Raw genomic sequence first — 26,704 nt, 5'->3', positions numbered from 1 at the left:
CACTACATGACCGGTGAAGGTGAGGAATCTTGACTATAGGTGAAATGCTAAAGCTAACGGGGGTTCTACAGTAAGACCAGGATACGAGAATACGACTCGACCCAAAGGACAGCTACTGAGAGAAGTTCCTCTTTAATGTAATGGAGGGAGTCTTCGCCAACTAGACGGGTGGTAACAGGCGCGCGAAGGCGCGAGAAGATAACGCGCGCGTAGGCGCGAGTAAGCAATGCGAAGGTGCGCAAAGGGCGCGCGCGAGCGAAAGATGCGAGGGGCGCGTGCGTATGCGGAAGCGTGCTTTTGAGCGATGGGGGAGAGTGTTCAAGTATAGCAGATGCGCGAGCGATGGTAGAATAGTGAAGTATAATCGGATTTCAAATACTAAGGTGCACTTATACAATTTGCAGTATACTCAGATAAGGGAGAAGGGAAGGAAGTAAGTTAAAAGGAACTTTCCCTCTATTTAAGAAGGGAGATTACGCTATGCAGCACACTTCCGAGCGTGGTACCGAACCAAGTAACCATATCAACTCTAAATATATTCTAAAGCCTATGATAGACTTTCTGTATGTAAGCGCGGAGATTGGACCGAAGGTACGTCAATTCAGTGAAAGGGATAAGAATAACGCATCAGTAAATCAGCGAGGACATAGGACGGATGGACGGACAAGGGTACGAAGGCCTAAGGGGAGGCGCACGAGCGCGCGCGAAAGGCGCGAGTGCGTGTAAGGCGCGCGAACGAGGTGCGTATGTAGGGCGCGCGCATGAGAGCGCGTATGACTGATCCTTCGGATAAGAGCTGGAACGTGTAGGGAATTATGTGGGTAATAGGGCCGTATATTCCGCATTGAGAGGCGCGAGTCTCTACACCGGCCAGCACCTTTATACATGCCAGTCATGTAGTGCAAGTACTGGCCAGCACAGTATAAGAGTCCCGGCCGGGGGTATAGGGCAGGTACTGGCATGTATAAAGGTGCTGGCCGGTCATGTAGAGCAAGTACTGGCCAGTTCAGCCAGCCTCCTGCTTGTAGATGAGGTCTAAGGATCTTGAGTGGCCATGTCAACTATATACTGGCCACCTTATAATGTATATTACTTTGCCTAGTAATATCCACTAGATTTACGAATGAAAACAGCAACAATACAATGTGCTATGCTATGTCACTTGCGCATGGCCTTTTTGGACGGCTGTCTGGCTCTGCTGGATCGACGAATATTGTCAGTGGTAGGCTTTTTGGATGGTCTTCCAGATCCCCCAGACTTTCCTCTTTTCTTCCCTTTCTGCACTACCTCCTCCTCCTCCTCCTCCTCAGCCTTCTCCGGCTCCTTACCCTCACTGTCCTTTTCGTTCGCCACTTCCACCAGTTTCAACAGCTTCTGGTTCTCCTCCTCCAGCTTTCGCTTTCTCTCCTCCAGCTTTCTCATGTCCTCCTGCAGCATCACCATTTTCTTCTTCTGTTCCTCTGTCTCGCGAAGTTCCTCTTCAACCTTCCTTCTCATCTCATCTTCCTCCCTTTGTTTCTCATCATCCACTTCCTCTTCCCTGGTCGAAATAGTCTGAGCGGCAGTATCGGTACCATGTTCTTCTCCACCAGCCTCAGTAATGGCAGCATGTTGTCCCTCCTTCGCCTTGACCATGCGGGTGACCCCACCTCTGGCTGTGTCTATTGCCTCTATAACGAGGTCAAGGGTCTTGATACCCAAAATAGAGGTGCCAAGGTAAGAAGGGGTGTTGGGGGTAGCGTCGTCCGCCTCATACTCGATGACTCGCTTACATTCTCTTAGCAGCATCCCAAGACCTAGGCCGACCTTCATGGCTGACGCCAAGCCAGATATCTTCGCAGACGAGACTACCTCAAAGAACGTGTCCAACTCACTAACCTCTGAGTGTACACTGTTTGGAAGGTGCGATCCCTCCCAAGACCATGTCGCCCATGCAGGCCATTCGGTTGCCTCAGAGCTTTGTTCCTGCATCGGGTGAGTGTCAAGTTTCACCAATCTAGGTAAAAATCACAAGCGTACCTTTTTCAAGCCACCAATACTCGAAATGAGAAGCAGATACTCTCTGTTGCTGCTGAGGGATCGTAAGAATGACATTCGATCTTTCATTGGCACAGTAGCTGGTGTGCGTATGCCTTCTTGAGCAACTGACGGTCGAGCGACGAGGCCTGCTGATGGAGCTAGATTATCATCAGAGCTGTCCTCGGAGCTGTCCTCGGCCAGCCGTCTTGTACGTTTCACGGGTGTAGGGGCAGCTGAGGCTCCTTCTTCATCGTCGACTTCTACGTACTTCTTTTTGATTTCTTCTCGCCTGCATAAACAGCATTTTCGAGCAGGGACTTGTTCATGTGGGCACTTGCAGCTCCGACAAAAATAACGAGTCTCTGCTTTGAAGCCTTCCGGGCTTCCCAATGGCCCCAAAGTTTGTTGATTTCCTTCACTCTCAAATGAGATGGGTCTTGCACGGTAAAACCATTGGGGATGGAGTCTGGATCCAGGTACAGCAAAGGCTCACCGGCGATTGAGAGCCAAGGTACTGGCTTCATGCTACCAGTGAAGACTTCTGAAAAACGGAAGGTGAGTCAAGTTAAAATCGACAAAGACGAAGTAATCAACAACTCGCTGTAAGATGCATGAAAAATTTGCCGAACCAGTTCTTGTTGCCCCTTGAGGCTCACTTCCTTACGAGAAGGGAGCTTTGCGTAACCGTGGTTATCCAGGATGACTTCGGGCATTGCATCCTTTCCATCATTCGTTTCTTCATCGGAGGAGTCATCATCATCATTGGTGGGGTCTGATACACGGTCATTGAGCAGTCTGAACCGATCCAAAAAAAATACAAAACTCACAGAATTCAGCCTTTGACCACTCGGCATATTTTTCAAAACCTTCAGACGTCCATTCTTTGCTTCCTCGAGAACTCTGGCTAAACGATTTCTTCTGATTGACAGGCTGAGACTCATGACTGAATAACAATAACATTGTTAGTTTACACTGAGGAGAGTGTATAAATACTCACATCTTGACACTTAAAGTCTGATCGGCATTTTTCTTGTGACTGACCAACATCACGAGTCGGCAACCCATAGTACGACGAATCTGTTCTGTAAAATCATCAAGAATTTTTTTGAGGTTTTTCTTTCGATACCTGCCAATATAGTTAGAGTAGAAATTGAACAAAAAATGACAATTTACATCGCCTGTGATTCTGCTGGGGCGCCATCCCTATTCCACTTGTCCCTCGCCTCCTCAACCTCCTTCCGATGTGCAGAGGTCATGCTGTTGAACCATTCCCTCGCATGTCCAGTCCTATACTTAATAGAATGTTGTACGCCTTTCTTCTGTTGCTGCTCCTTATCGTAGTCGTCCATCTCCTGCTTAAAGAGTTTCTGTGCGACGTCCCAAGCGTTAAGCTCCTTCTTGTAGAACCCTGCGTCCTTAGGACGAGCCACCAACTCTCTGTCCTCAGGGGACATGCCAAGTTCTTCCTCCAGCTCTGAGTCATCTCCCAAGATCTGTTGCTCATCACGCCGATCATCAGCGTCCGTTAAGAACTGGAGGTAGTACCTCCGGATAGCCTATATATCAAGTATGTCAGCACCATTGTATACTCAGGATGAACAGTACCTTTTTCAATCCCTTTGGTAAATCCTCGGGATCCTCTCTTGTGTGATGAATTGCGACAATTTCATTGCGGATCTGTCTCAGCAAATTGTGACAGGAATTCTTCCCATTTACAAACTGATCTTTGTGGAGAGTCAGTACTCCCTCCCAAGAAGCATACCATTCAGCCATTGATGACACGTTGTATAAGTCAGGAGCTTTCGGCAAGGGTGGGTATGCGTCGCGTAACCTTAGACCAGGCCGAAAAGTTGAAATTTTGAAGGAGACGCGATCACGTGCATGCAAACCAAGACGCGTCGTTACCAAATCAACCGTGTGACAAAGTGATAACTCAATTCAAATTATGTACATACACTGTCAAGTAAATACCCAAATCACCTGCGCGCCTTCTTGGCAGTCCCAGTAGGCACCCCCTCATTCATGCGCTTGCCTTGGGTAGACACAGCTGAAGACTGAAGTACAAAATGAGTAGAAGGCGACTGGAACCAAGCGCAGTTCTTGGTCTTTGCGCTGTTGACAATTGACCCAGGAGGCTTGGTGACGGACAACTTGTAGGGAGGCAACTTTTGCATGCTACCACAGTTGGTGTACTTACATGTGTAGATGTACCGGCAAACAGAGACACGGTCTGGGGCGTCCTCGTCGCGACTCTTATCAGCAACCGTCACAGCGACCCTCTCGGCCCAGCTCTTGGTAGAGCCGCATTGGGGGCACTGTGCAGGAATATCCAGGCCCCAAGGTGAAGTCTGAGTGTGAGCGCGCGCAAATGTAGTCAGTTCCAGTTTGCAGCAACCTTCAATGTTGACTCGAGTCATCAGGATGATGCTGGTGTGCTGACCAAGGCAACCTGACATACTAAGGAGAGTGGGAAACACGCTGCGGATGCTGAGTTGCTCAATCGCGACAAGTTCCATCATGGCGACCAAAAAATTTGTGGCAACAAGAGGTTGAAAGCGAGGTGCGGGAAAGATGATTGCGCCCGCGAAGTCGAATTGAAGAACGGCCTCCTTGAGCTGAGTGTAGGGTGTCTCGTGCGCCACCACAGAGCCGCAGACCAGGAAGACGATGTGGGAGGACTTGAGGATCCTAGCATAGGGCTTTAACACTGTAGAGAGAACCTAGGATACATTAATTCATAACGTTAAAACGTCCAAAATTTTAAACTTACATGCTGAACTTCCATCGCAACATACTCTTCCTCACCTTGACCCTCCTTCCCTGCAAAGAGCCACCCACTGTCTTCTTCCGAATGGTTGGAGAGAAACGCAAAGACGCGACCGGTGGAACCAAGGTGACTGGTGAGCTCAGAAACCGTTCGGACCTGGTCGCGGGTGTAGTTGTCGATCTGCTGATATGAAGCAACGTCGAACAAGATCTCGATGTACAGAAACCCGCCGCTGGGGTAGAACTTGTCGAGGTAATGGGAGAGGAGTGGAACGGGTGTCGGGATTCTGTCCTTGCCACCAAGGATAAAATGGACGACGGCAAGGGGTGTGGCTGCCAAGATGGAGCTAGACGCCAGCTCGTACTTGCCCTTGAGCTGCAGGAAGCCTGGGAGTACAGGCGTTCCTCCTTGCTCTGGCAAAAAGTTATGATAGAAGCCCTGAACAGTCAATCAATTTAAAATTTGAATAATAAAGAAAGACTCACAAAATATGGTGTGGGCTCCTTGATTGTCCGCAACGAGTGACAAGAAAGACATAAAAATATTACGTCCGTATGTCGGACATCATCGATATGGGCCTTGGGCACCTCAATGCATTTGCTGCACATGACGCGGGGGCACGCGTTGCATTCAAAAAGTACAACGTCACCTTCCACGCCATCGCGACAAATCAAACACCACTGACCCGCAGTCAGTCAATGAAACACTTGAAGTAGGCAAAAAAACTTACTATACTGTGATCTTCAGTTGTCCTAGTGTCTTCTGGCTCCAAGGATGACGTGGACGATTCAGCGTGTGACGCAGCGGGCACCGGAGGAGAGCCGACAGGTGCCAAAAGTTTCTTGGCAGAACCGCCACAGGACTTCTTTGCCGTGTTCTTCTTTCTAGGTGGCATAAAGACAACTGCAGCGCAAAGGACTTTGAGAATTTTCAAATCAACCAGTCATGTGATCATGTCCATGGTTGCGCCGGCATTTTCCGTGCCAAACAATGCAGTACAAAGGACTTTGCGAATTTTCAAACCAACCAGTCATGTGATCGTGTCACGCCGGCATTTTCCACGACAAACAACATCAAATATGTTGTAACATATAGCCAGGCGCAACAATTTCACACGGTTCAATTTCAAACCACATCTCTTCCATCCGCTCACCTTGTTAGCCACCTACACAGACTGCAGCTGTGTAAGTGGCTCACAACTCACTGAGCGCTCATTCTCTACCGCGCGGTATGTGTCTCTTAATTCCAATTCTATTTCTAATTTGGGTGCATAGGTTGATCTTCTTTGGTTCATCCGGTGAAAGGATACCTAAGGTATGCCTCTTTTCAACCATCTCTTCACTGAACGCCTTCTTTCTAGCCAATTTCTATTCACTGAGGAGGCTATTGGTGCGCCTGCAGATCCAAGGTCTGTTTTTGTTCAACCGTCTCTTCACTAAACACCTTCTTTCTAGTCAATTTATATTCACTGGGGAGGCTATTGGGGCGCCTCCACATATAAGGTCTATCCTTTTTTTTAAACTGTCTCTTCACTAAACGCCTTCTTTCTAGTCAATTTCCATTCACTGGGGAGGCTATTGGGGCGCCTCCACATATAAGGTCTGTCTTTTTTTTCAACAATCTCTTCACTAAACGCCTTCTTTCTAGTCAATCTATATATACTGGGGAGATCTATGTGTGCATTGGCGCACTTCTCCCTTCTTTTATCATTGAGTACTGGGGGCTTGGCTTGGGGAGGAGATCTATGTGCGCATTGGCGCACTTCTCCTCCCTTTGTTTACCATTGAGTACTGGGGGCTTGGCTTGGGGAGGAGATCTATGTGCGCATTGGCGCACTTCTCCTCCCTTTTTTACCATTGAGTACTGGGGGCTTGGCTTGGGGAGGATTTAGTGTCCACATTGGTGCGCCCCTCCTTCAACCATCATTGTGCTTGGGAGGTTTAAGTGTCCACATTGGTGCGCCTCCTCCCATCATTCTTGTATTGTATTTTCTCCGGAAGGATGACACCTGCTCCACCATAAGGTACTTCCCATCGCTCTCTCTTCTCAAAACAATGACCGCAGCTTACAGATATGTTTCTTTTGGCTTGCTCCGATACTCAAAGGTAACCTGTTTGATATTCTCATTGCAAATACTGATTGCGCCGTTCGCAGATTATGTTATATAGTTAGCTATTCCTTTTTTTATCATACTTTTTATTACTGTATTATGACAGTACTAGACTGTCGCAGAGAGGGCCCCTCTGTGGCAGCCTTGTATTGATTTTTGCGCTCTGTTATTTTTTCTTCAATTCAATGATGCCAAATATAACTTAGTTTTTTTAATTTGCAACGAAATCGTGATGCCAGGTTCCTTGTTCGTGCGAAAAAGTCACGTGACCCCCGAATGCAGTAACTTAGAATGTCCACCAATTTTCACCGCGGCATATTGTTGAAATAGGGGTGAGCTTGAGAGTACCCTCAGTGCGCTCGCCTTTAGTCTTGAACATGACAGAATAGATGCAGCTGCAGCTGGATTCAGTTAGCAGACAATCAGAGTAAGAGGTGAGACACAATTGCTCTTCTCCTCAACTCAAGTGAAATACCTGAGATACATGCTATGGGCCTTGCCAAAGCCTCATCCGTTACTCTGATTGTCTTCTAACTGAATCCAGTCTCAGCTGAAGATTTGATATTCAGTTAGAAGACAATCAGAGTAAGGGGTGAGGCACAATTGCTCTTCTCCTCAGCTCAGGTGAAATACCTGAGATACATCCCTTACTCTGATTGTCTTCTAACTGAATCCAGCCGCAGCTGAAGATTTGATATTCAGTTAGAAGACAATCAGAGTAAGGGGTGAGGCGCAATTGCTACTTGCCAAAAGCCTCATCCCTTGCTCCGATTGCCTTCTAACTGAATCCAGCCTACATGCAGCTGGTATCTCAGGTATTTCACTTGAGCTGAGGAGAAGAGCAATTGCGTCTCATCCCTGACTCTGATTGTCTTTCTTTTAACTGAATCCAGCCGCAGCTGAAGATTTGGTATTCAGACAATCGGAGTAAGGGGTGAGACACGATTGCTCTTCTCCTCAACTCAGGTGAAATACCTGAGATACCAGCTGCATGTAGGCTGGATTCAGTTAGAAGGCAATCGGAGCAAGGGATGAGGCTTTTGGCAAGTAGCAATTGCGCCTCACCCCTTACTCTGATTGTCTTCTAACTGAATATCAAATCTTCAGCTGCGGCTGGATTCAGTTAGAAGACAATCAGAGTAAGGGATGTATCTCAGGTATTTCACCTGAGCTGAGGAGAAGGACATGCCTTACTCTGATTGTCTTCTAACTGAATCCAGCCGAAGCTGAAGATTTGATATTCAGTTAGAAGACAATCAGAGCAGCATACTGGTTTATTACTTGCCGTCAGCATAAAGCTTGAATTTAAAAGACAAGATGTAACTTAAGTTGAGACTGCTGTTTCTCATCTGTTTCTTTCATAATACAGGCCTCTGCTTGGATGGTATGTTGCCGCAAATCATATAGTATGGCCCCGTCCAGTTTAGAAGTTATCCTGATCTGGATCTTCCACTTTTGCTCCGCATCGCACGTTGTAAATCAAAAACCTTAAAAACCATATATAGTCTACACCACCTGGTTAGAAATTTTCCCATTCTGCTATTTCAATTCTGTTCTCAATACTCCAACCACCAAGAAATGGGGGATCTTGGTGTATTCTGTCCGACAGCCTCACAGTGTAGGCGTTGAATTTCACCCAAATTTAGAAGCTATCCCGATTTGGATCTTTCAAAGTCTTTTGATCCACATCGCGACTTAAATTAAAAACCATTTATAGTCTAGATCGTCTGTGGTTGAAAAATTTATCATTCCGTCGTTTAATGTCTGTTTTTCCAAACTTCAACCACTGACAAATGGCAGATCCTGCTGTAACAATTCTGTCCAAGATCCTCCGTGGGCATGTAGATGACCTACTCCGTGATTCATCGCCGTATGAGTTGCTGATAGGTGACAAAATCAATGACAATTTGCTTCAAAGAGCCAGGTAAGGGAGTCTCATGTCACTGTCTGGCAAAACTGAACAGCTGGAATTTTAGGACCAGATTGTGGGCCAAGTGGCAGGACTTACTGTCCAGTACTGGTAGCGATGTCACGGCAAATGTCATTACGGAGATTGAACTTACCAGAGCTGCGGTCGTGATAGCCCATGCTGTAGTTAATCCCCGTGAGTGTTGATTTGATGGTTGGGGGGTCTGTCATTCATTTTGTTGCCATAGTGCGGGCAGATTTAGATGTAGATCGGTTTGCAGATAGTGCCAAGGCGTCCCACCCATCGCATGCTGACAGCCAGAGACATAAGCTAGCAAAATATTTCCACTGTCCTTCGTTCGGTTTAATATCAGAGCTGGCAACATTTGTTGACAGGCACGGAAGGATTCTCGCTTGGTATTTGCCAGAAATCATGGTGCCTGATAGAATGGTACGAGTCTGATTAATACAGTTTAAGTTCTTTTAATCAGTTATAATTAGGATCGTGTCAACCAGTCCATCAAATTGCTGAGACCTGCCTTAGATCAGTCTTTGCCCAAGCCAACTCAGAAGGCAAAGCAGCCTTGGCGTTCTCAAGGATTTGTCATGCCTTCAGGTGGGGGAGAGTTTGGAGTAGGAAGGGTGACCTTATGCCCCGGAGGATTCATGCAACGTCATGAGGTAACTTCATATTAATATACTTGCTGTGATACGGAACTAACTTAAATGGGCTAGCGGCTTCAGGATGACTTGTACCAATCAGGCACTCTTTCTTTACCTGCTGATCCGAGAGTGGTTGTCCGAAATAACGGTAGCTGAACATTTGTGGTCCGCTATCACCAGTGTTATTGCGCCAGATCAATATCAGGCCGGCGTGGAATCAGTTGCTAATATGAAGGATATGGTTCGTACTTCGGATCCCATTGTCTGGCCCTCAGAGTTTTCTGGATTGGAAGTTATCGTCAATCGAGAGACCCCAAGTCATCGAGACCCTGGAGCGTCGCCTTCATTTTATGACCTTTTGGTGAGCCTTGGCAAAGCTCACCATGCCATACTAGCTCTGCCAGATCTGGGTGCCGAGCTAGCATATCCCCCTGGCACTATGGTTTACATTTTAGGAAAGGTGCTGGAGCATGGGGTGCCGAAGTGGGGCGATGGGGAGAGAATTGTAATTGCCCACTTTGTCAAGGATAAAGTACACGATAGGCTTGGTGTACCGAGACCAAAGTATCCGGACCAGCGGGATTTTCTGAATAGAGTGGGGGCAGGTAAGAAGGGGGGTCTAAAAGCCATTCGGAGATCAAATAAGAGAATGAGAAGGGGAGTAATTTCCCAATAGTAGATGTCCAGATTAGACAAAGCTTGTGATATTAAATTGGTTGACTTCTCATACGGCAGAATCTTTCCTCGGTCTAAGCACTATGTCCTCAAAAAAACGCCAGCATCTCAAGGCTATTTCTTATTCTTTCCAAGATAGAGGAAAGTTATCACAAAAAAAGGATTTGGATGTTGATTATGTTACTCACCAACCTACAAGAGACAGAAAGGGAAAGCCCTCTTGGGTTGAGTCTTGTGCTGATGCGCTGTATGAAACTTTGCCAGAGCATACCACCAGCCCAAGGAAACGAGCCAGAGCAGTAGATGCAGAATCACCAGACATCCCAGAAGATGATTTAAACCAAGAAATGTTTGGTGACTTTGCTATTGACGGAGAGGCTCCTGAGCAAGGGAGAAAAACAAAGGTATATCTAACAGGCCGTGGCTTACTAGTAATTGTTTCTCATAAATGACATAGACACAAAATGACTTCATAGCAGAGTATCTCACCCACCGAGACACATATCTAGATGTCATCTTGGACTCAGAGAAATTTGCCACAGGGATCTGTGAGACTTGCCAATGTGAAGATGCTGCCTTCCATTGCACAACTTGCACTGGCGACCACAGCTGGTGTCAGCCTTGCCTCCTCAAATCACATCAGTCATTGCCTTTCCACAAAATCCAATTGTGGAACGGCAAGTGCTTCGAGGACGACACTCTTGCTGACCAAGGATTTATATGGTACATGGGCCACGGTGGAAAGTCTTGCCCTTTCTATGGAGTTGCACAAAGTCACGTTGATCAAGATGCTCCTGTGATTATTGTACATTCTTCTGGGGTGTTCACACACAATGTGTCATGGTGTCAATGTCCAGGATCACATCATGAACATCACCTGCAGCTGCTCCAAGCAGGACTATTTCCTGCCAGTACCACACGCCCTAGGACTGCTTTCACCTTCGAGGTACTGGATCATTTTCTCATTGATGCCTTGGAATGCAAGACTTCAGCAATGAGCTTCTTTGAGAAAATCAGACGGCTGACAAATAATGCTTTCCCGGACACTGTCCCAGTGAGTGGAACTGATAATACCATAATTCTAGCTCATACTGAATGCAAAACCCCATCTGTAGGATCGCTATCGAGAACTCATGAGAGTATCTCGACTCTGGCGGGACTTGAAGAACCGTAAATGGTTTGGATTTGGCCATGACAAGGAAGCGCCCCCTAGTGCAGGAGATCTTGCCCTATTTTGCCCTTCATGTCCACAGCCCGGAATCAATATGCCTCTTGTTTGGGAGCAACAGTATGAAAGGCAAGTCAATTCCAAAATCCCTGCCTGCTAGACTCCGGCCAGTACCAGCAGTGCAGTAGCACAGCAGTGGTCCTGGCCGATAATATGTGTCCTGGCCAGTATACACAAATAGTCGGCCGGCACCGACTCTGAGCTGTGTACCAGAGGTACCGGCCAGTCTACACAAATGGTCGGCTGGCACTGGCTCTGAGCTGTGTACCAGAGGTACCGGCCAGGACTCAGCTATCACTCATATAACTAGCTGACTTATATGCGGATGCTGACTTTTGATTGCAGGTGGCTTGTTATGAAAAGATTGGTGGTAGATGGAAATTTTACTGCTCAGCATATGAACATGCGACAGCCTGAGCTTGACGTCTTCCTGTCAGATGGTTTAGGTTATATGGTAACAGACAGAGAATACCAAGCACACTTGACTTCGGCTATAGAGAGTAAAGAGGTGACTCAAATTGTGTTGTATTGTCAGTGGTGGCTAAACCTGTGGAAAGCGATCCTTGTGTAGCAACCATCGGGCAGTCAATGCAGCAAACACAAACAGAAGCAACCTCAGGGCTACAGGGGTTGGTGCCACTGCTTGTGCTCGGCATGGTTGTTTTGTTCCTCACTGCATAGTGGACTTTCAGAAGGGTGAACGGCAAGTTTTCTTTCATTTACTCAATCTAGGCTAAGACAAGCATTGTGCTTGACATGCTGACAAAATCACTTCCAGCCACATGAATATAGATTATTCCATTTGTAATGCCATAAAGCACGCTGCTGGCAACATTGACAACTCCCTGATCATCTATGATGTGGGGTGTCAGTGGAACCTTAACTTTGGTCAACGTGTTGCCAACTGCCCTGGCTTGGCACTCCCAGACAACACCAAGATTGTGGCTGCAGTGGGGAAATTTCACTTGAGCACTCATAAACTTGCCTGTTTTGCTAGATACAGCTTAAACTTCATTCAAGGAGCTGGACAAGTTGATGGGGAAATTCTGGAGACACTTTGGGCTCCCTTTAACAAGATATCTCCCACAGCACATTCTATGAGCCAAGCTCACCGTCAAGAAATTCTTGATGATCACATGCGTAACTCAAATTGGAGAAAACTTGTCAGAATAGGTAAGTGCCTATATTTGGAATGAATGACATCACAGTTTCACAGTGATGCAGTTAAGACGCTCTTGAGAAAGTACAAACGGGCCAACAAGGGCATTGAAGACACTAGGCTGCCGTTTGAAGAGCTTACCAGATCTTTGGATGTCATCAAAGTGAGGGCATGGGAAAAAGATGAGGAGAAGGCAAAGGATGAGCATGGAGAACATCTTGACATCTACCAGCTAAAAATAGATAAAGGTGAGCACTTCGAAGCTTCTATTCAGGTCCATGTGTCGTACATTCTGATTGGGTGATTGGAAGCACCAACAATGGCAGAAATGCGGCTAAAATTAACAGAATCAGAACGTGCTGATACAGGAAAGTTGGGATCAATTTCTTGGCTCATTGATGGCATCAATATAGAGGATTCGCAGTATGTTGTTTCATCATATATTGATGGTGATAACGTATTTCTAACTCATATCTAGGGATGCACTGAGGGTAGCTATTCGGCAGCTTCCCAAAGATGCTTCTGCTGTTCAAAGGGCTGCACTTCAAGAGAAACGACAAAAACTGGCTGCTCGGATTTCTAAATTTCATGAAATTGCTGATGCTATGACAGAGGGCATTGAAGTCCATGCAGGTACTGAGCATGTGGATGACATTAGATTTTGCACCTCAGATGCGGTGGAGGAAGTATGGGAGGCTGCAGATATTGAAGATGTGTTGGAAGAGATGGATGAGGCAGTTCCTGCAGAAGTCATGGCCATTTGGATGCCATCTTCAGTGCCTCGAAATGAGGTTTTAGCCCTGGGCTTGCACACTCTGCAAGCTGAAGAACTGGAGTTACGAAAGGGTCAAGCAAATGATTGCTTGGAAAAGTTGCGACAAGCTCTCGGTCATAAAGCAATAATTTACCGTCAGCATTTCCGAAGTGCAGATTCCACATGGACAGGAACCAGGTCAAAGCAGGAGGCTCTTCAATGCCGTATCAAGATAGAGAAGTGTGTCCGAAGGTATCAAAGGGCTAGGAGTTCAATTCAGAGACTAGGGGCTGATGAAGATACTCTGACGACGATCTATCAAGACATTCAGCTACACCAGCTCAGTGTTGACAAGGAAGTGACTGAAGAGAACAGATATGGGCAGGGATCAGACAGACTGGCTTGGTTTTGGAGAGTCAACAACGGTCATGATTTGAAGGAAGATGTGTGGATGGATGAATGTAAGTCATATCTAATATGTCTATGTTCTGCAAGTGACCTGTATTAGTCTACAGGGTAAATTGGTTGAAAGCTAAGGCTAGATGGCAAAGGTGGGAGGAAGAGTTGAGATTGGTCCAACACAAAATGGGTTGGACAGTGAGTTGGTTTAAATACAGGATGGGAGAATGGGACCAAAGATACCAACAAGCTACAAAGCCTGGTCATCAAGCTTATGCACATCGACAGGTGCTCTTGTGGGGAAGATTTGCATTGGATGCTGAAAATTCATTCAAAGACAAGTTGATTGTAGTCACTTAACAGTCTTGGCTATTATAATATCAAAGACTTATCTAGCCAAAATATGATTGTTATGATGGTCAGGAACCCTGCCTACATCATACTGTAGAGCTGGCCCATTTATACTTGCAGATATTGCAATTTGAATGAACTAGCTCTAAAGGGATAGTACTAAAACCAACATCTTTCTTGATAATACTAGGTTTGTGTCTATCAAAAATCCCATCAATTAGATATGCAGAAGTCTATGTTCAATATATACCTAAGGTATTAGCCTGCCTTCCTGTATAAAGCCTGGACGTGATCCGGCCGACTCTATTATCACTGTCTGAGGTGTCGGCCGGCCTGGCCATACACGACCTGGTCATGATCCGGCCGACTCTATTGTCAATGTCTAAGGGGTCGGCTGGCCTTCCTGTACACAGCCTGGACCTGATCTGGCCGACTCTATTATCACTGTCTGAGATGTCGGCCGGCCAGGCCATACATGACCTAGTTCTGATCCGGCCGACTCTCTTGTCCATGTCTGAGGTGTCGGCCTGCCTTCCTGTACACAGCTTGGACCTGATACAGCCGACTCTATTATCACTGTCTGAGGTGTCGGCCAGCCAGGCCATACATGACCTAGTTCTGATCCGGCCGACTCTATTGTCCACGTCTGAGATGTCGGCCTGCCTTCCTGTACACAGCCTGGACCTGATCCGGCCGACTCTATTATCACTGCCTGAGGTGTCGGCCGGCCAGGCCATACACAGCCTGGACTTGATCTGGCCAACTCTATTATCAATATCTGAGGTGTCGGCCGGCCAGGCCATACACAGCCTGGACCTGATCCGGCCGACTCTATTATCAATACCATCAGGAAACCTACACTTTCCTTATCATTCCTGAATTGTTTTAGATACTTGTGTTTGACCATGATGCTCCAGACCACATAGGACATGAAAAACTTAAATATATTTGTATACTTAGCCTTTCTACTGATACTGACAAACTGGTATAAGTCAAATATCTTGCTGGACTTGAGTGTGTTAGTGCAAGTCTTGGAAAGACTTGGCCAAGTACCATAAGGTTCTTCAACAATGTTAAGTTTTTCTGATGCCTTAAGTTGTTGAACTGCCTGCCTCTACATGACTTGGACTTAGTCAGGCCAACTCTATTTTCCATGTCCTAAGGTGTTGGCTGATACTGATGTGTGTGTATAGGGAGCCTCACTTGAATGGTCGGCCAGTACCAGTCCCACACCTCTGGCCAGCACCAATATACATGTGTAGGCAGTGGTCGGCCAGTACCACTCCCACACCTGTGGTCAGCACCAATGTACATGGATATGCAGTGGTCGGCCAGTACCACATTCACACCTCTGGCCAGCACCAATATACATGTGTAGGCAGTGGTCGGCCAGTACCAGTCCCACACCTCTGGCCAGCACCAATATACATGTGTAGGTAGTGGTCGGCCAGTACTACTCCCACACCTCTGGCCAGCACCAATATACATGTGTAGGCAGTGGTCGGCCAGTACCACTCCCACACCTGTGGTCAGCACCAATGTACATGTATATGTAGTGGTCGGCCAGTACCACCCCTACACCTGTGGTCAGCCTTCACGTATAGGCAGCCCCACTTCAGTGGTTGGCCAGTACCACCTTAACACCCTTGGCCGGCACCAATGTGCATGTATAGGCCGGTGCAGGCTGGTACCCATTCTAGGGCCATTTGGCACATCCGGGGCACCACTTCTACATAGGGCTATGACTGAAGTATGTGGTCACCATAGACACTCCTTATCAACGTGTTATGAAAACCAAAATAGTGCCGATATTTCACAAATGCAGTGGTGAGCATGAGAACTAGAAGTGAATCATCAGAATGAGATATTTGAATTAATCGCCACCTCACCGATCTCGAAGAACATTAAGAGTCCATACCCAAAAGCACTACTACGAGCCCCTTCAAACATGCAAGGCGGGCCAGCTGGATAAAAATGAATATTAAGACTAAGAGGCGAACTTCAAGACCTCGCCTTCTGGGTCGCTGAAATGGATGGGGGCGGCACTTAGGATCACACACGTCACCATGATGGTCTGCACTATATGGGTTAGTGACGCACAAGGAAATAGAGATATCACTGCACCAAGCCAAAGGATAAAAGAATAATAAGATTAGTCTTTTTGTTGCCGGAGAAGGCATGAACCCTGGCAATCAACAGACCTGTCGTGAATGTGAATGCCCGATGTAACATGGTATGCCAAAGCCAACCTTCCGAGGCAATGACGCCCAAGAAATGTAAGCCTGTGAAATGTCATCGTAAAGTCACATCATGAAAGCCATCTGGACCAACCATTTACAGCATCGTTAAAAGGTGCACACTATATTTAAATGTGAGTTGTAGCTGATACTGCACTGATAAAGGGTGTGCTCACATCTTGGGTGCCCCATGTCTTGACAGCGGCTGGTTAATAATCAGCTTTGCATTGTAGTGCACACCACTGTGTCTCACAATACGAGGTCATAAATGCACCAGCAAAAGGTACATATCGTGAAAGTGTGAAGGTAATGCGAATGATTCCCCACTTCCGTCCCCAGGTCCATTGGACCTACAAGAAAATTAGCGGCGAGACATGAATGGCTGATTCTACTGACTTCAGAATGTGACGTGATAAAGTAATCATAAATCTAGCGATGCATGAGAACCGTTATAACGAGACTGAAACGATACAACTTACTAGGATTGCTGATGCAGCGACTTCAGGGTAAAAGAGAGTTGTGAATAATGACAAGCATTGTCATAGGCCAACCTTACCGTTAGTATACTTTGGTAATCAGAGGCATTAGGGGAGTCGGACTGAAAAAGCACAAGTGAAATACCTTGGCTAATTGCAAACCGAAGGTGTCTGAGACTGACATTTTCGAGTGATACAACAGATGAATGGCAGGCTGTTGAAAATAAGTACTGCAGCAGTATGCACTGCAACACCGTGCACCGCTGTGATCGTAGACGGCATGTAGCAACGGTTGTGAGTATGAAGAAACATGAGGCGCTCAAACTGATGGTTATCTGATGATGATGCATAGATGATGATACATTGATGCATGGCACTATGTTGTGGTTGTCGCACTATGCTGTGATTGGAGTACAGCATGCATGACGGTCCAAAACTTGGAGATTGTCGCTGATAGTGGCTTACACCGCACAGAGTGTACAGAAAGTCTAGCTAACATTATGGACAGTCTGGGGGCAAATCTGTGACAAAGTCCGGGGTTATTGTCTGGGTCCGAGTCCGAGTCTGAGGCCCAGTGAAAACCCACTATGGCGTGGCACGATGAGAACGGGCGTGATATGATTTTTTTTCTCACCTATGCAAAAAATCAGAGACAAACATATGACGTCGGTAGGCATCACATATATTGCATGATGGGGCACGATCTCCTCCGACGACATAAGTTTTTCGTTCTATTTTCAGATAAAATCTTATCACACCATATAATGTACTACAGTAGAATGCATGGATTGATATGACGAGAAACGATGTGCTACGACAGCGCGTGATATTAGTAGTACTAGATATTGCGGCAGCATAAAAGCAGGTGCAGGGCGTGCAGCAGCAGCTTAGGGAACTGCACAGGTAAACTCGCGGGTGTGGGCGGTCGTACCCGCACCCGCACCCGCGGTGTGGGTATCAACACAATGGACCCAGGGTATACCTGCGGGTCACTGTGAAGAGCACAGGAAACAACGCGCGCATGATCGACGATAGATGGCGGAAGCTCGGTGTTGAGTGACATGGATGGTAGAGTACGAAAGATGGGGGAACACTAAGCAGAGAGCCAGAAAGTGATGGCCGCGGCACCGTCAGTGTCCGCTAAGAACCTCGGAAGATGAGATCACGCACAATCTAAGAGCATGTTATGGCCAGAGCACTATCAGCGTGGGGTAAGCAGGTCAGAAGACGAGAACACACACAGACTGAGAGCAGGACGCGGCCAGAGCACCATCGTTGTCGGGTGTGCAGGCCAAAAGACAGGAACACGCACTCGCTGTGAGTGGGACGCGGCCAGAACACCATCAGCGTCGAGTACACGCACATACTGTGAGTGGGACGCGGCCAGAACACCATCAGCGTCGAGTACACGATGTAAAAGACGAGATCACGCACTTGCTGAGAGCGGGACACAGTCAGAGCACCATCAGCATCAAGTACGCTGCGTGCAACGTAATACGCACAGACTAAGAGCAGGACGCAGCCAGAGCACTATCAGCGTGGGGTAAGTGGGCCAAAGGACGAGAACACGCACAGACTGGTGACTGAGAGCGGGACGCGGAGTAAGCAGGTCAAAGGATGAGAACACGCACAAACTGCGAGCGGGACGCGGCAAAAGCACCATCAGCGTAAGGTAAGCAGGTCAAGGGATGAGAACACAAGGGATGAGAACACACACAAACTGCGAGCAGGACGCGGCCAGAGCATCATCAGCGTCGAGTACGTAACGTAAAAGACGAGATCACGCACTTGCTGAGAGCGGGATGCAGCCAGAGCACTGGTAAGCAGGCCAAAAGACGAGAACAGAGAGTCCTCTAATGGCTCACAGGACTGGCGGGCACCCATGTGCACTTTTTGAACGCATATACCCACCCTTTCGACTTGTGTTAGTAAAAATCAAATCTGTTTATGAATATTAACAATAACACTTACACCTACGGCCTCAGTGGGAGATGAAAAATCGGCAGTGAGGTCCTGTAAAAACTGAGATCGCGATGATGAAAAAGAGAGAAGACGACATGATTGTAATAGTAAGAAGATAAGTTGACTTGTACTTAGGACGACTCAGATACAATGATGATATCATGTCACGCCGTCACACGTTGCGCGAGAGTGCTATGATGCAATGCACAGCGTGTGCGCGATACGATGCGAAGCCCCGAAAGAACGGAAGAAACGATGCAAAACGTGAAACCGTGATGTAACGATCTAAGGTACGACGCCAAAACGATACGAACAACACAACAAACAACGCAAAGCAATGTGACTACAATTTGTTTTTCATAATCTGCCCTATTTCACCCTATCGACGACATTACAAACAGAAAATAAACAGATCTCATCGTACCACGCCATAGTGGGTTTTCACTGGGTCTGAGGCCTTGAGGGCGTGTCAGCCGCTCGGCTCAATTTGGTCGGAGTTTTCATTGGCTGACACATCACGCATGCGTGCGAAACCAGCAGTAATCGGCTTCCTTGTGTCCTGGACTCGTCTGTAGACTTGTATGCATTTTCCAGGGCGCCTTTGGCCCTTACTACTACGTTTACTCGTGTCATACCGACCTATTTGTCAAGGCAAAAAGAAACTCGCCTCGGTTCAGAAAAAGCACACAATTAAGATCTCGGCCAGACCATACAACATGGCAGCCCTGAGCCATTCCTATTGATCAAAGCACTGATGTCTGCTATCCAAGGCTGAAAAGTGCTAGAAGAAGATGGTGAGGAAGAACTTGAGCAGCGATGTATCATTGCACGGTCATAGCAACACAACGAGTAACAATCGCTTCGAACAAAAGAATCTGTAAGTTGTGCATAACCTCCACCCAGTGCTTGTTTATAACGTCATATGCTCAGTCCGAGTCATTCTTGCTTGTTTCATCGATGACAACTATTTTCGACGACTTATAAGCAGCTCAAGTGTCCATTCTGAGGCGCGCAGGTGAGTCGTGTGGTTGAATCCTGCTTACACAGCGACCACTCACGGCATATATGTCTACACAAATCATCTTATCGCAGCAATCTGCATTTGTTGTGCAAGTTTTTTCTATGGTGCTACATGCACTGACAGACATAGATGCTGTCAAAGCAATAACAATGGCGAGGAAAGAGAAATGCATTTTCTGTGCGAGGTGATATGGAATCTTCTGAGGGGATCTTGAATGATATCTCTGAGAATGGGGGAACACGGAATGATGACGGCCAACTTTTATATCCTGCATATACTTTTGGGCATGACTCTGATCAATTTGGCAGAATTGTTGTTGCTGTCAGGTCCAATGGCAGAAATTTCGGTAGAACCTGCAGGAGCGTATTCAATATTCAATTACGGCCCCTTATATCATAACCTGGATCTCATTGCGTTAGGGGTATAGATCATGAATGCATGATATGTGAGTTCTCCCGCATGAATTACTGATCTGAATCGTCTCTGAATCTCTTTGCAGCGCTCCACTCTTTGCAATTGAAGAATCCACTTATGCTATTTGTGTGCTGCTGCTGATCGTAAAAAAAAAAACTGTTCATTCTGTGACCTGGGCTCATTTCTGCCCACCGCGCACTAGCGGTGTGGTCAGCTGAACGTCCACTCGAAAGGGACCGGGAGCTGTACCATTCATGCAAAACCACATTTAACTCAAACTTATTTATCCACCAATGTGCATGAAATCTGCTCTTCCAGCTTCTTCCAATATTCGTTGACCGTCTCCTTGTACCACCCAAGCCCCCTCAGACGGTGCCTAAGGTGGGGCTTTCAGGGCAAGCCGGGCCTGTACACCACTAAATACGACATCGTTGAGGCGCTGAGCCTGCAACGTGTCGAATGTGGCATTCGTCACGACCTCCCTTTTCCGCCCAGCTGGCCCATCGTCGTCCACTGAAGAAGTTGATGCGTTTGATATTGAACTGGATGTTAACAACAACATGGTGAGTGAGGGTGGTGACGAAGATGGTTGGGACATCTTGCTGCTGTCGTAGATATGGTTTGATTTTTGTTCTATCTACCCATTAATCATTGATGCCATTTGCCTACCTGTTCGCATACTCAGGCCAGGCCGAGCCGTTGTCGAGGGCTTTGGCCCGGCCTGTGATTTCTGAAAGCCTTGGCCGTCTGAAGCCAAGCCGGAACATCACTACCTGCAGGTTCTGCCGAAGTTTCTCCCATGTGACAACAACAATTCCCGAATTTATGATAATCGTGCCCATAAGCATATGTAGGATATAACAACTGGTCGTCATCCTACAATGTTCCCCATCCTCAGAGATACCATTCGAGATCCCCCTCAGAAGATCGCATATCCCCTCGCACAGAAAATGCGTCCCTCCCTCCTCGCCGTTGTTGTTGCTTTGACAGCATCTATGTTTGTCAGCGCATGGTGTGTAGCCGAGGGAAAATCTTGCGCAGGAGACCTTATTTGCTGCAATGGCTGGGTTTGTGCAGATAATGGTGTGAGTATGAGCAGGTCGCTGTGTAACGAGGATTCAACCACACGACTCACTCACTTGGATCCCTTAGGAAGGACAAGTGATCTGCATGACGGGTTGAAAATTGAGCCGGCACCGAGTGGCCCGTCGCGACAGTGAGACATGTTTCTGCTTTTGCTTTATTATCATGGTTGAAGGTGCAAAACCTAGTTCGGAGCCAATCTGTACAGTTGTTAAAAAAATCGTACTGCCCGAGCAATGTGGATGTTTGGATTCATCTGAAAATGATCGAGTGCTAAGCATGAAGGTCATTATTAGTTTGCGTGCCAAGTGGACATAACACCTTGCAGTACGTTGCCTTCTGTGTTTGTCTCTGGTCACACTAACGGCGGTTCAGTAAGCGTTAGCTCTCCAGATGCTGCGACGCGTATACCGAGTCTCGTCCATGTCGTGTCCGTCCCATCGACCCGTATCGTTTTGCATCAAGCTTCTTCACTTAAGCTTCACCTCTGTGTCGCGGCCTTAGGTCGCCTTGAGTCTCAATCAGCGAAGCTAGCCAGAAGCATAAACTGAGTACGTATATCAATATTTAGTGAATATGGTAGTGCAATGGTTGTGTCATGTCCGCTGCAGGCACAGCCGGCAGAAATGAAGCAGCGGCCGCCAGGTCACAGAATGAAACAGTTGTTCTTCACTAGCAACACGCAAATAGCATGAATGGAGAAACTTGAATTTCCGAAAGCGGAGCGCTGTGCTAAGAGATCGGCCATTTATGCGGGAGAACTCGTATACCATGAGCTATACCCCTAACACAATAGGATTGCAGCAACGGCAGGTCATGATACAAGGGTCGTACGCATAATCAATTGAATACGATGCTGCAGAAAATTCTACCAAATCGATCAGAATCGTGCCCCTAAGTATATGCAAGATATAAAAACTGGCCGTCATCTTATAATGTTCCCTCATCCTCCGACATATCATTCGAGATCCCCTCAAAAGATTCCATATTACCTCGCACAGAAAATGCGTTTCTCTTTGATTACCGTTGCTGCTGCTTTGACAGTATCTATGTCTGTCAGTGCACAGTGTAACACATATTGCAAAACATCTGATGATTGCTGCGAAAACGGAATTTGTGAACTTGTTGTGAATGTCAGCAGGTTGCTGTGCAACCAGAATTTAACTACATGACTCACCTGTACGCCTTTAGTATGGAGTTATGAGCTGCAGGCCGGTTCAAAATTGAGCCGGCAGTCCGAGCGGCACATCGCAATAGTCATGCGGTCTTGTGATGGTGGAGTGGGCCACAAGTCTATGCATGATGGCATTGGGATGAATTTCTACAGGGCGACGGAATGATGGCGGCGACGAAGCTGGAGATGAGGCCTAGGGTCTGGACTTGGAGGAAGATATATTAGAAGTGGAGACTTGGAAAATAAGGACGTTGAAGATAAATGAGGAATAGGATAGAAATATTGTACTAGATGGTCCCACGAGTCCGTGTGTCCCAAGAGTCCGCGCATTGACTCTAGCACACGCAATTCTGCACAGAATCCTTATCCATGATAGATCTGGATTCGCCCAAACATAATACACACTCCCATATATTTTTTTTGAAGAAAATCGAAGTAGATCTTGTTCCATGGGCAACTTATCAGTGCGAGAGGCATAGAAGGCTCACTCTAAAGGTCAGATCTCCACATATAATTCTGGAATATTGTGAGATGGTTATATACATGATTAGAGAATACTAAAACAAATTTATTCGGGGCACATGCTTGTCAGGATCATCTGCGATAAAGAAATAAGCCCCAGACGTGACAATCTGCCCAAAGCGTTACATAGAGACTGTGTAATCAAAACTCCGCAATGCCGAAATGCTTTACACATGCACAACTTCACAACATTTAAACGGTGCAAATTCTGCGGAGCGTGAAAAGGCATTGCGGCAGACGTGTGACATAGTGTGACGAAGTGCGCGAACTCTAGGGAAAATGCACTTTTCTGCGCGGTAACTCTCCGCTGGACTCAACACGTCAATTTTCGAAAAAGAAACTAGCAGACGTTGTACTTTCGATGTCACGCTATCGAACTGTCAAATAATTAATTTTGTTTGTTTGTGCGATGTGGAGTAATAACCGTTTTGCCAAAAAGGCGCGAACTCCCGTGGACATCTAGTAGTGATAGCTGATGATGTTGACAAAATGATGATGTTTTCATGCCGGGGCCGGGATCCGAATACTGACGTAAATCGGGTAGTACCATGGTGTCTGAGTGCCAAATTCCAATGCTCTTACACCGGATCCGAGATACCTTCGTAGTGATCTTGGTGAAGTCAATGGCCATGGCGTTCCGATGGTAGTTGCCAAGATTCTCAAAATCATTGTGAAATTGACTTCCGATGGTATCCGAATATCTACTTCTAAATGCACGCCCGGAGTTAGTACGCTTTCACAACAGGTATGGTTCTTTTTCTTGCTGTGAAGGCTGCTCTAAACTTCGAAGAAGCAGCCTATCTGTTGGAACGGGCACGGACTGCTAGGGAACCAAGGCCAGACCTCTATGGCGGGAGGCTACGGCTCTGTCTATCGAGGACAGACTACGACACACGCGAGGACTACCGACTACGAGCCAGGACTCCTGCCACTATGCCAGGACCCCTGCCACTCCCGTCCTGTCCTGCCAGAGCGCCCCGCTCCACTGTAACATCCGGTTATTACCTTTGCAAGGGCAAAATTTTGTTGTGCGCTCCATGAATCGTCCACAGTTAGCACCGACCAATCCTTCGCCTGGTCCACCTATCAAGGCTATCATTCCTGAAGTCACGTTTACCGTCGCATGGTCACCAGCGCGAACTAACAAGTGCATTTGCCTTCTATGTCAATTAGCATCAAGGAGGTCAGTACTTTACCTTCACTCTCAGGATACGTGACTGACAGTGCGCTAGGAATATCATGATGTCTCAAACAAGGCCATGGCGTGGATGAGTATGATCATTCTCATTCTATGATTTCTACTTACCAGGTTTTGTAAGCACTCCCTTCGTCTCCCTCGCAGCTTCAAGTCATGCCTTTCTATGCCTTGGGGTGGGGTCCTTCTTCCTCCCCTCGGCACACACCCGGTCTATAGATCTGTCTCTGATGAGCTTCCATACGGATAAACTATCCGAGAGCGGCCATTCTCTCAGCATTTCCTTCTCATGAGTTGAAATTTCCGATAAGACTACTAGCCCCCGCTCAACTCAGGGAAAACCTGTCTTTGCTCTCTTCTTTCTAGGCTTTTATCTGTTCCTTCCTCCAAGTTCACTTGGCCACACCAGAACCCGAAATGTCTGCGCAGTGCGTTCCATATTCATATGGCCTCCCGATATTAATCGTCAACAGCGATGATTGCTCATTTCGGTAGCCTCTCGAACTTGAGCATAGTGGACCACGGACAAGATCGGGCAAGGGTCCATCATTTTTAGACAAATTCAAACATCCACATTACTTGCTCGAGCAGTACGAAAATTTGTCCAAAACCAACTGTACTTATTGGCTCCGAGCTAAGGTATTACACCATCAACCATGACACCAAAGCAAAAGCATAAACATGACTCGCTGTCGCGATGTGCCGTTCAGGTTGTTGGCTCAATGTTCAAATACATCGACTAGCAGGTGTAACCTGCACTCTAAGGTGCACAGATGAGTCATGTGATTGAATTCTGGTTGCACGGCGACCTGCTCATACTTACATCATTATCGGCACAAATCAACTTCTGGCAGGAATCAAAGTCTGATGTGCAAATCTCTGTCTCAGTCTTACATGCAGTGACAGACATAGATAATGTCAAAGCAACAACAACCGCGAGGTCGAAAAAACGCATTTTCTGTGCCTAGGCACGGTCGATCATTTTAGATACATTCAAACATGTACATTGCTCGAGCAGTACGAAAATTTTCCAAGAACAACCGTACTGATTAACTCCGAACTAGGTAAATTGCACTCATCACAAAGCGAAAGCCGAACCACGACTCACTGTCACGACGTGCCGCTCAGGCTGCCAGCAGCAGGGTAATCGGCTCGCAGATCGCATTGTCATTCTAAGGGGCGCAGGTGAGTCATGTGGTTGAATCCTTGTTGCACAGCGACCTGCTCACACAAATCAACTCATCGCAGCAGTCGTCTAATTTGCATGTTGTTCCTTCGCTCGCACATGCACTGACAGACATAGATGCTGTCAAAGCAACGACAACCGCGAGGAGGGAGAAACGCATTTTCTGTGCGAGGTGATATGGGTTCTTCTGAAGGGGATCTCGAATGATCTTTGAGGATGAGGGAACACTGTGGGACAACGACCAGCTTTTATATCCTCCATATACTTATGGGCACGATTCTCATCGATTTGGCAGAACTGACTGTTGTCACATGGAACAAATTTCGGCAGAACCTGCGGGTGCGTATTCAATTATTAAATCGTAACCTGCTTGCAGGCATCAAAAATTCTCTTCTTCGTAACGACAGAACCCTCGCTCGAATCGCCGGTCTCGTCCTAACACCTCACTCTTCGCTTCATTATTTGAACCTGCACTGACCCTGCCAGTGCAACGACAAAGTCACGAAGTTAGCATCATTCTCGCCTATACTTCCGATATGTACTCGGTCGATATCTCACGTGATTTTTCGCTTACTGGTTGTTGCCTTATATGAAGCACCTGGAATTCGCCTACGCCATTCGTAGGCCAGTGACCCTGCAACTGCTGCGCAGAGATAATCAGGCATCTTTCGTAAATTGTGCTGCTACTGATTATAAAAAAATAATAACTTTTCCCTTCGTCTCCCTCCGCAGCTTCAAGTCATGTCTTCCTGTGTCTTGGGGTGAGGGTCCTTCTTCCTCCCATCGGCACACACCTGGTCTACAGACCCGTCTCTGACGAGCTTACGTACGGATAAACTTATCCGAGAGCAGCCATTCTTTCCGATAAGGCTACCTGTAGCCCCCGCTCAACTCAGGGAAACCTGTCTTTGATCTCTTCTTCCTAAGCTTTATTTGTTCATTCCTCCAAGTTCACTTAGCCACACCAGAACCCGAAATGTCTGCGCAGTGCGTTCCATATTCATATGGCCTCCCCATATTAATCGTCAACAGCGATGATTGCTCATTTCGGCAGCCTCTCGAACTCGAGCATGCATAGTGGACCACGGACAAGATCGGGCAAGGGTCCATCATTTTTAGACAAGTTCAAACATCCACATTGATTGCTCGAGCAGTACGAAATTTTGTCTAAAACCAACTGTACTTATTGGCTCCGCTAGATATTGCACCATAAACCACGATACCAAAGCGCAAGCATAAACATGACTCACTGTTGCGATGTGCCGCTCAGGTTGCTGGCTCAATTTTAAGACATCGGCTGGCAGGTGTAACCCGAACTCTAAGGTGCACAGATGAGTCATGTGATTGAATTCTGGTAGCGACCGGCTCATACTCACATCATTAGGGGCACAAAGCAACTTC

At 47.0% G+C, this 26,704-nt stretch overlaps 5 protein-coding genes across 5 annotated transcripts; 3 read left to right on the top strand and 2 right to left on the bottom strand.

Moving 5' to 3' along the window:
- Positions 1-1,158: 1,158 nt before the first annotated feature.
- Positions 1,159-5,681, bottom strand: F5147DRAFT_648930 (uncharacterized protein; the record flags this gene model as incomplete). The annotated part of the gene is made up of 15 exons (XM_041433309.1): positions 1,159-1,847; positions 1,875-1,965; positions 2,020-2,308; positions 2,338-2,485; positions 2,513-2,560; positions 2,684-2,791; positions 2,847-2,962; positions 3,017-3,145; positions 3,193-3,575; positions 3,625-3,850; positions 4,000-4,414; positions 4,478-4,739; positions 4,790-5,224; positions 5,272-5,466; positions 5,517-5,681. The coding sequence occupies 15 exons, from the start codon at positions 5,679-5,681 to the stop codon at positions 1,159-1,161; spliced, it is 3,699 nt and encodes a 1,232-aa protein (XP_041297529.1).
- Positions 5,682-10,605: 4,924 nt separating this feature from the next.
- Positions 10,606-12,566, top strand: F5147DRAFT_568167 (uncharacterized protein; the record flags this gene model as incomplete). Its single annotated transcript, XM_041430886.1, has 5 exons — positions 10,606-11,196; positions 11,258-11,430; positions 11,716-11,878; positions 11,928-12,077; positions 12,189-12,566. Coding segments are annotated over 5 exons (1,455 nt in total), but the record flags the coding sequence as incomplete, so codon positions are not given.
- Positions 12,567-12,731: 165 nt separating this feature from the next.
- Positions 12,732-13,299, top strand: F5147DRAFT_542674 (uncharacterized protein; the record flags this gene model as incomplete). Its single annotated transcript, XM_041430272.1, has 3 exons — positions 12,732-12,777; positions 12,841-12,952; positions 13,008-13,299. Coding segments are annotated over 3 exons (450 nt in total), but the record flags the coding sequence as incomplete, so codon positions are not given.
- Positions 13,300-13,335: 36 nt separating this feature from the next.
- On the top strand, positions 13,336-14,015 carry F5147DRAFT_531540 (uncharacterized protein; the record flags this gene model as incomplete). Its single annotated transcript, XM_041430090.1, has 2 exons — positions 13,336-13,744; positions 13,792-14,015. Coding segments are annotated over 2 exons (633 nt in total), but the record flags the coding sequence as incomplete, so codon positions are not given.
- Positions 14,016-16,020: 2,005 nt separating this feature from the next.
- F5147DRAFT_768780 (uncharacterized protein) lies at positions 16,021-16,930 on the bottom strand (the record flags this gene model as incomplete). Its single annotated transcript, XM_041441001.1, has 10 exons — positions 16,021-16,107; positions 16,158-16,234; positions 16,283-16,315; positions 16,365-16,392; positions 16,447-16,475; positions 16,524-16,620; positions 16,667-16,699; positions 16,750-16,769; positions 16,827-16,836; positions 16,892-16,930. 10 exons carry the CDS (start codon positions 16,928-16,930, stop codon positions 16,021-16,023), a joined length of 453 nt encoding a protein of 150 aa, XP_041297525.1.
- Positions 16,931-26,704: the final 9,774 nt, after the last annotated feature.

The sequence above is a fragment of the Suillus discolor genome, assembly GCF_016758755.1.
Source record: "Suillus discolor strain FC423 chromosome Unknown F5147scaffold_6, whole genome shotgun sequence".
Classification (NCBI taxonomy): domain Eukaryota; kingdom Fungi; phylum Basidiomycota; class Agaricomycetes; order Boletales; family Suillaceae; genus Suillus; species Suillus discolor.
This window is presented reverse-complemented; position numbering and strand designations above follow the sequence as displayed.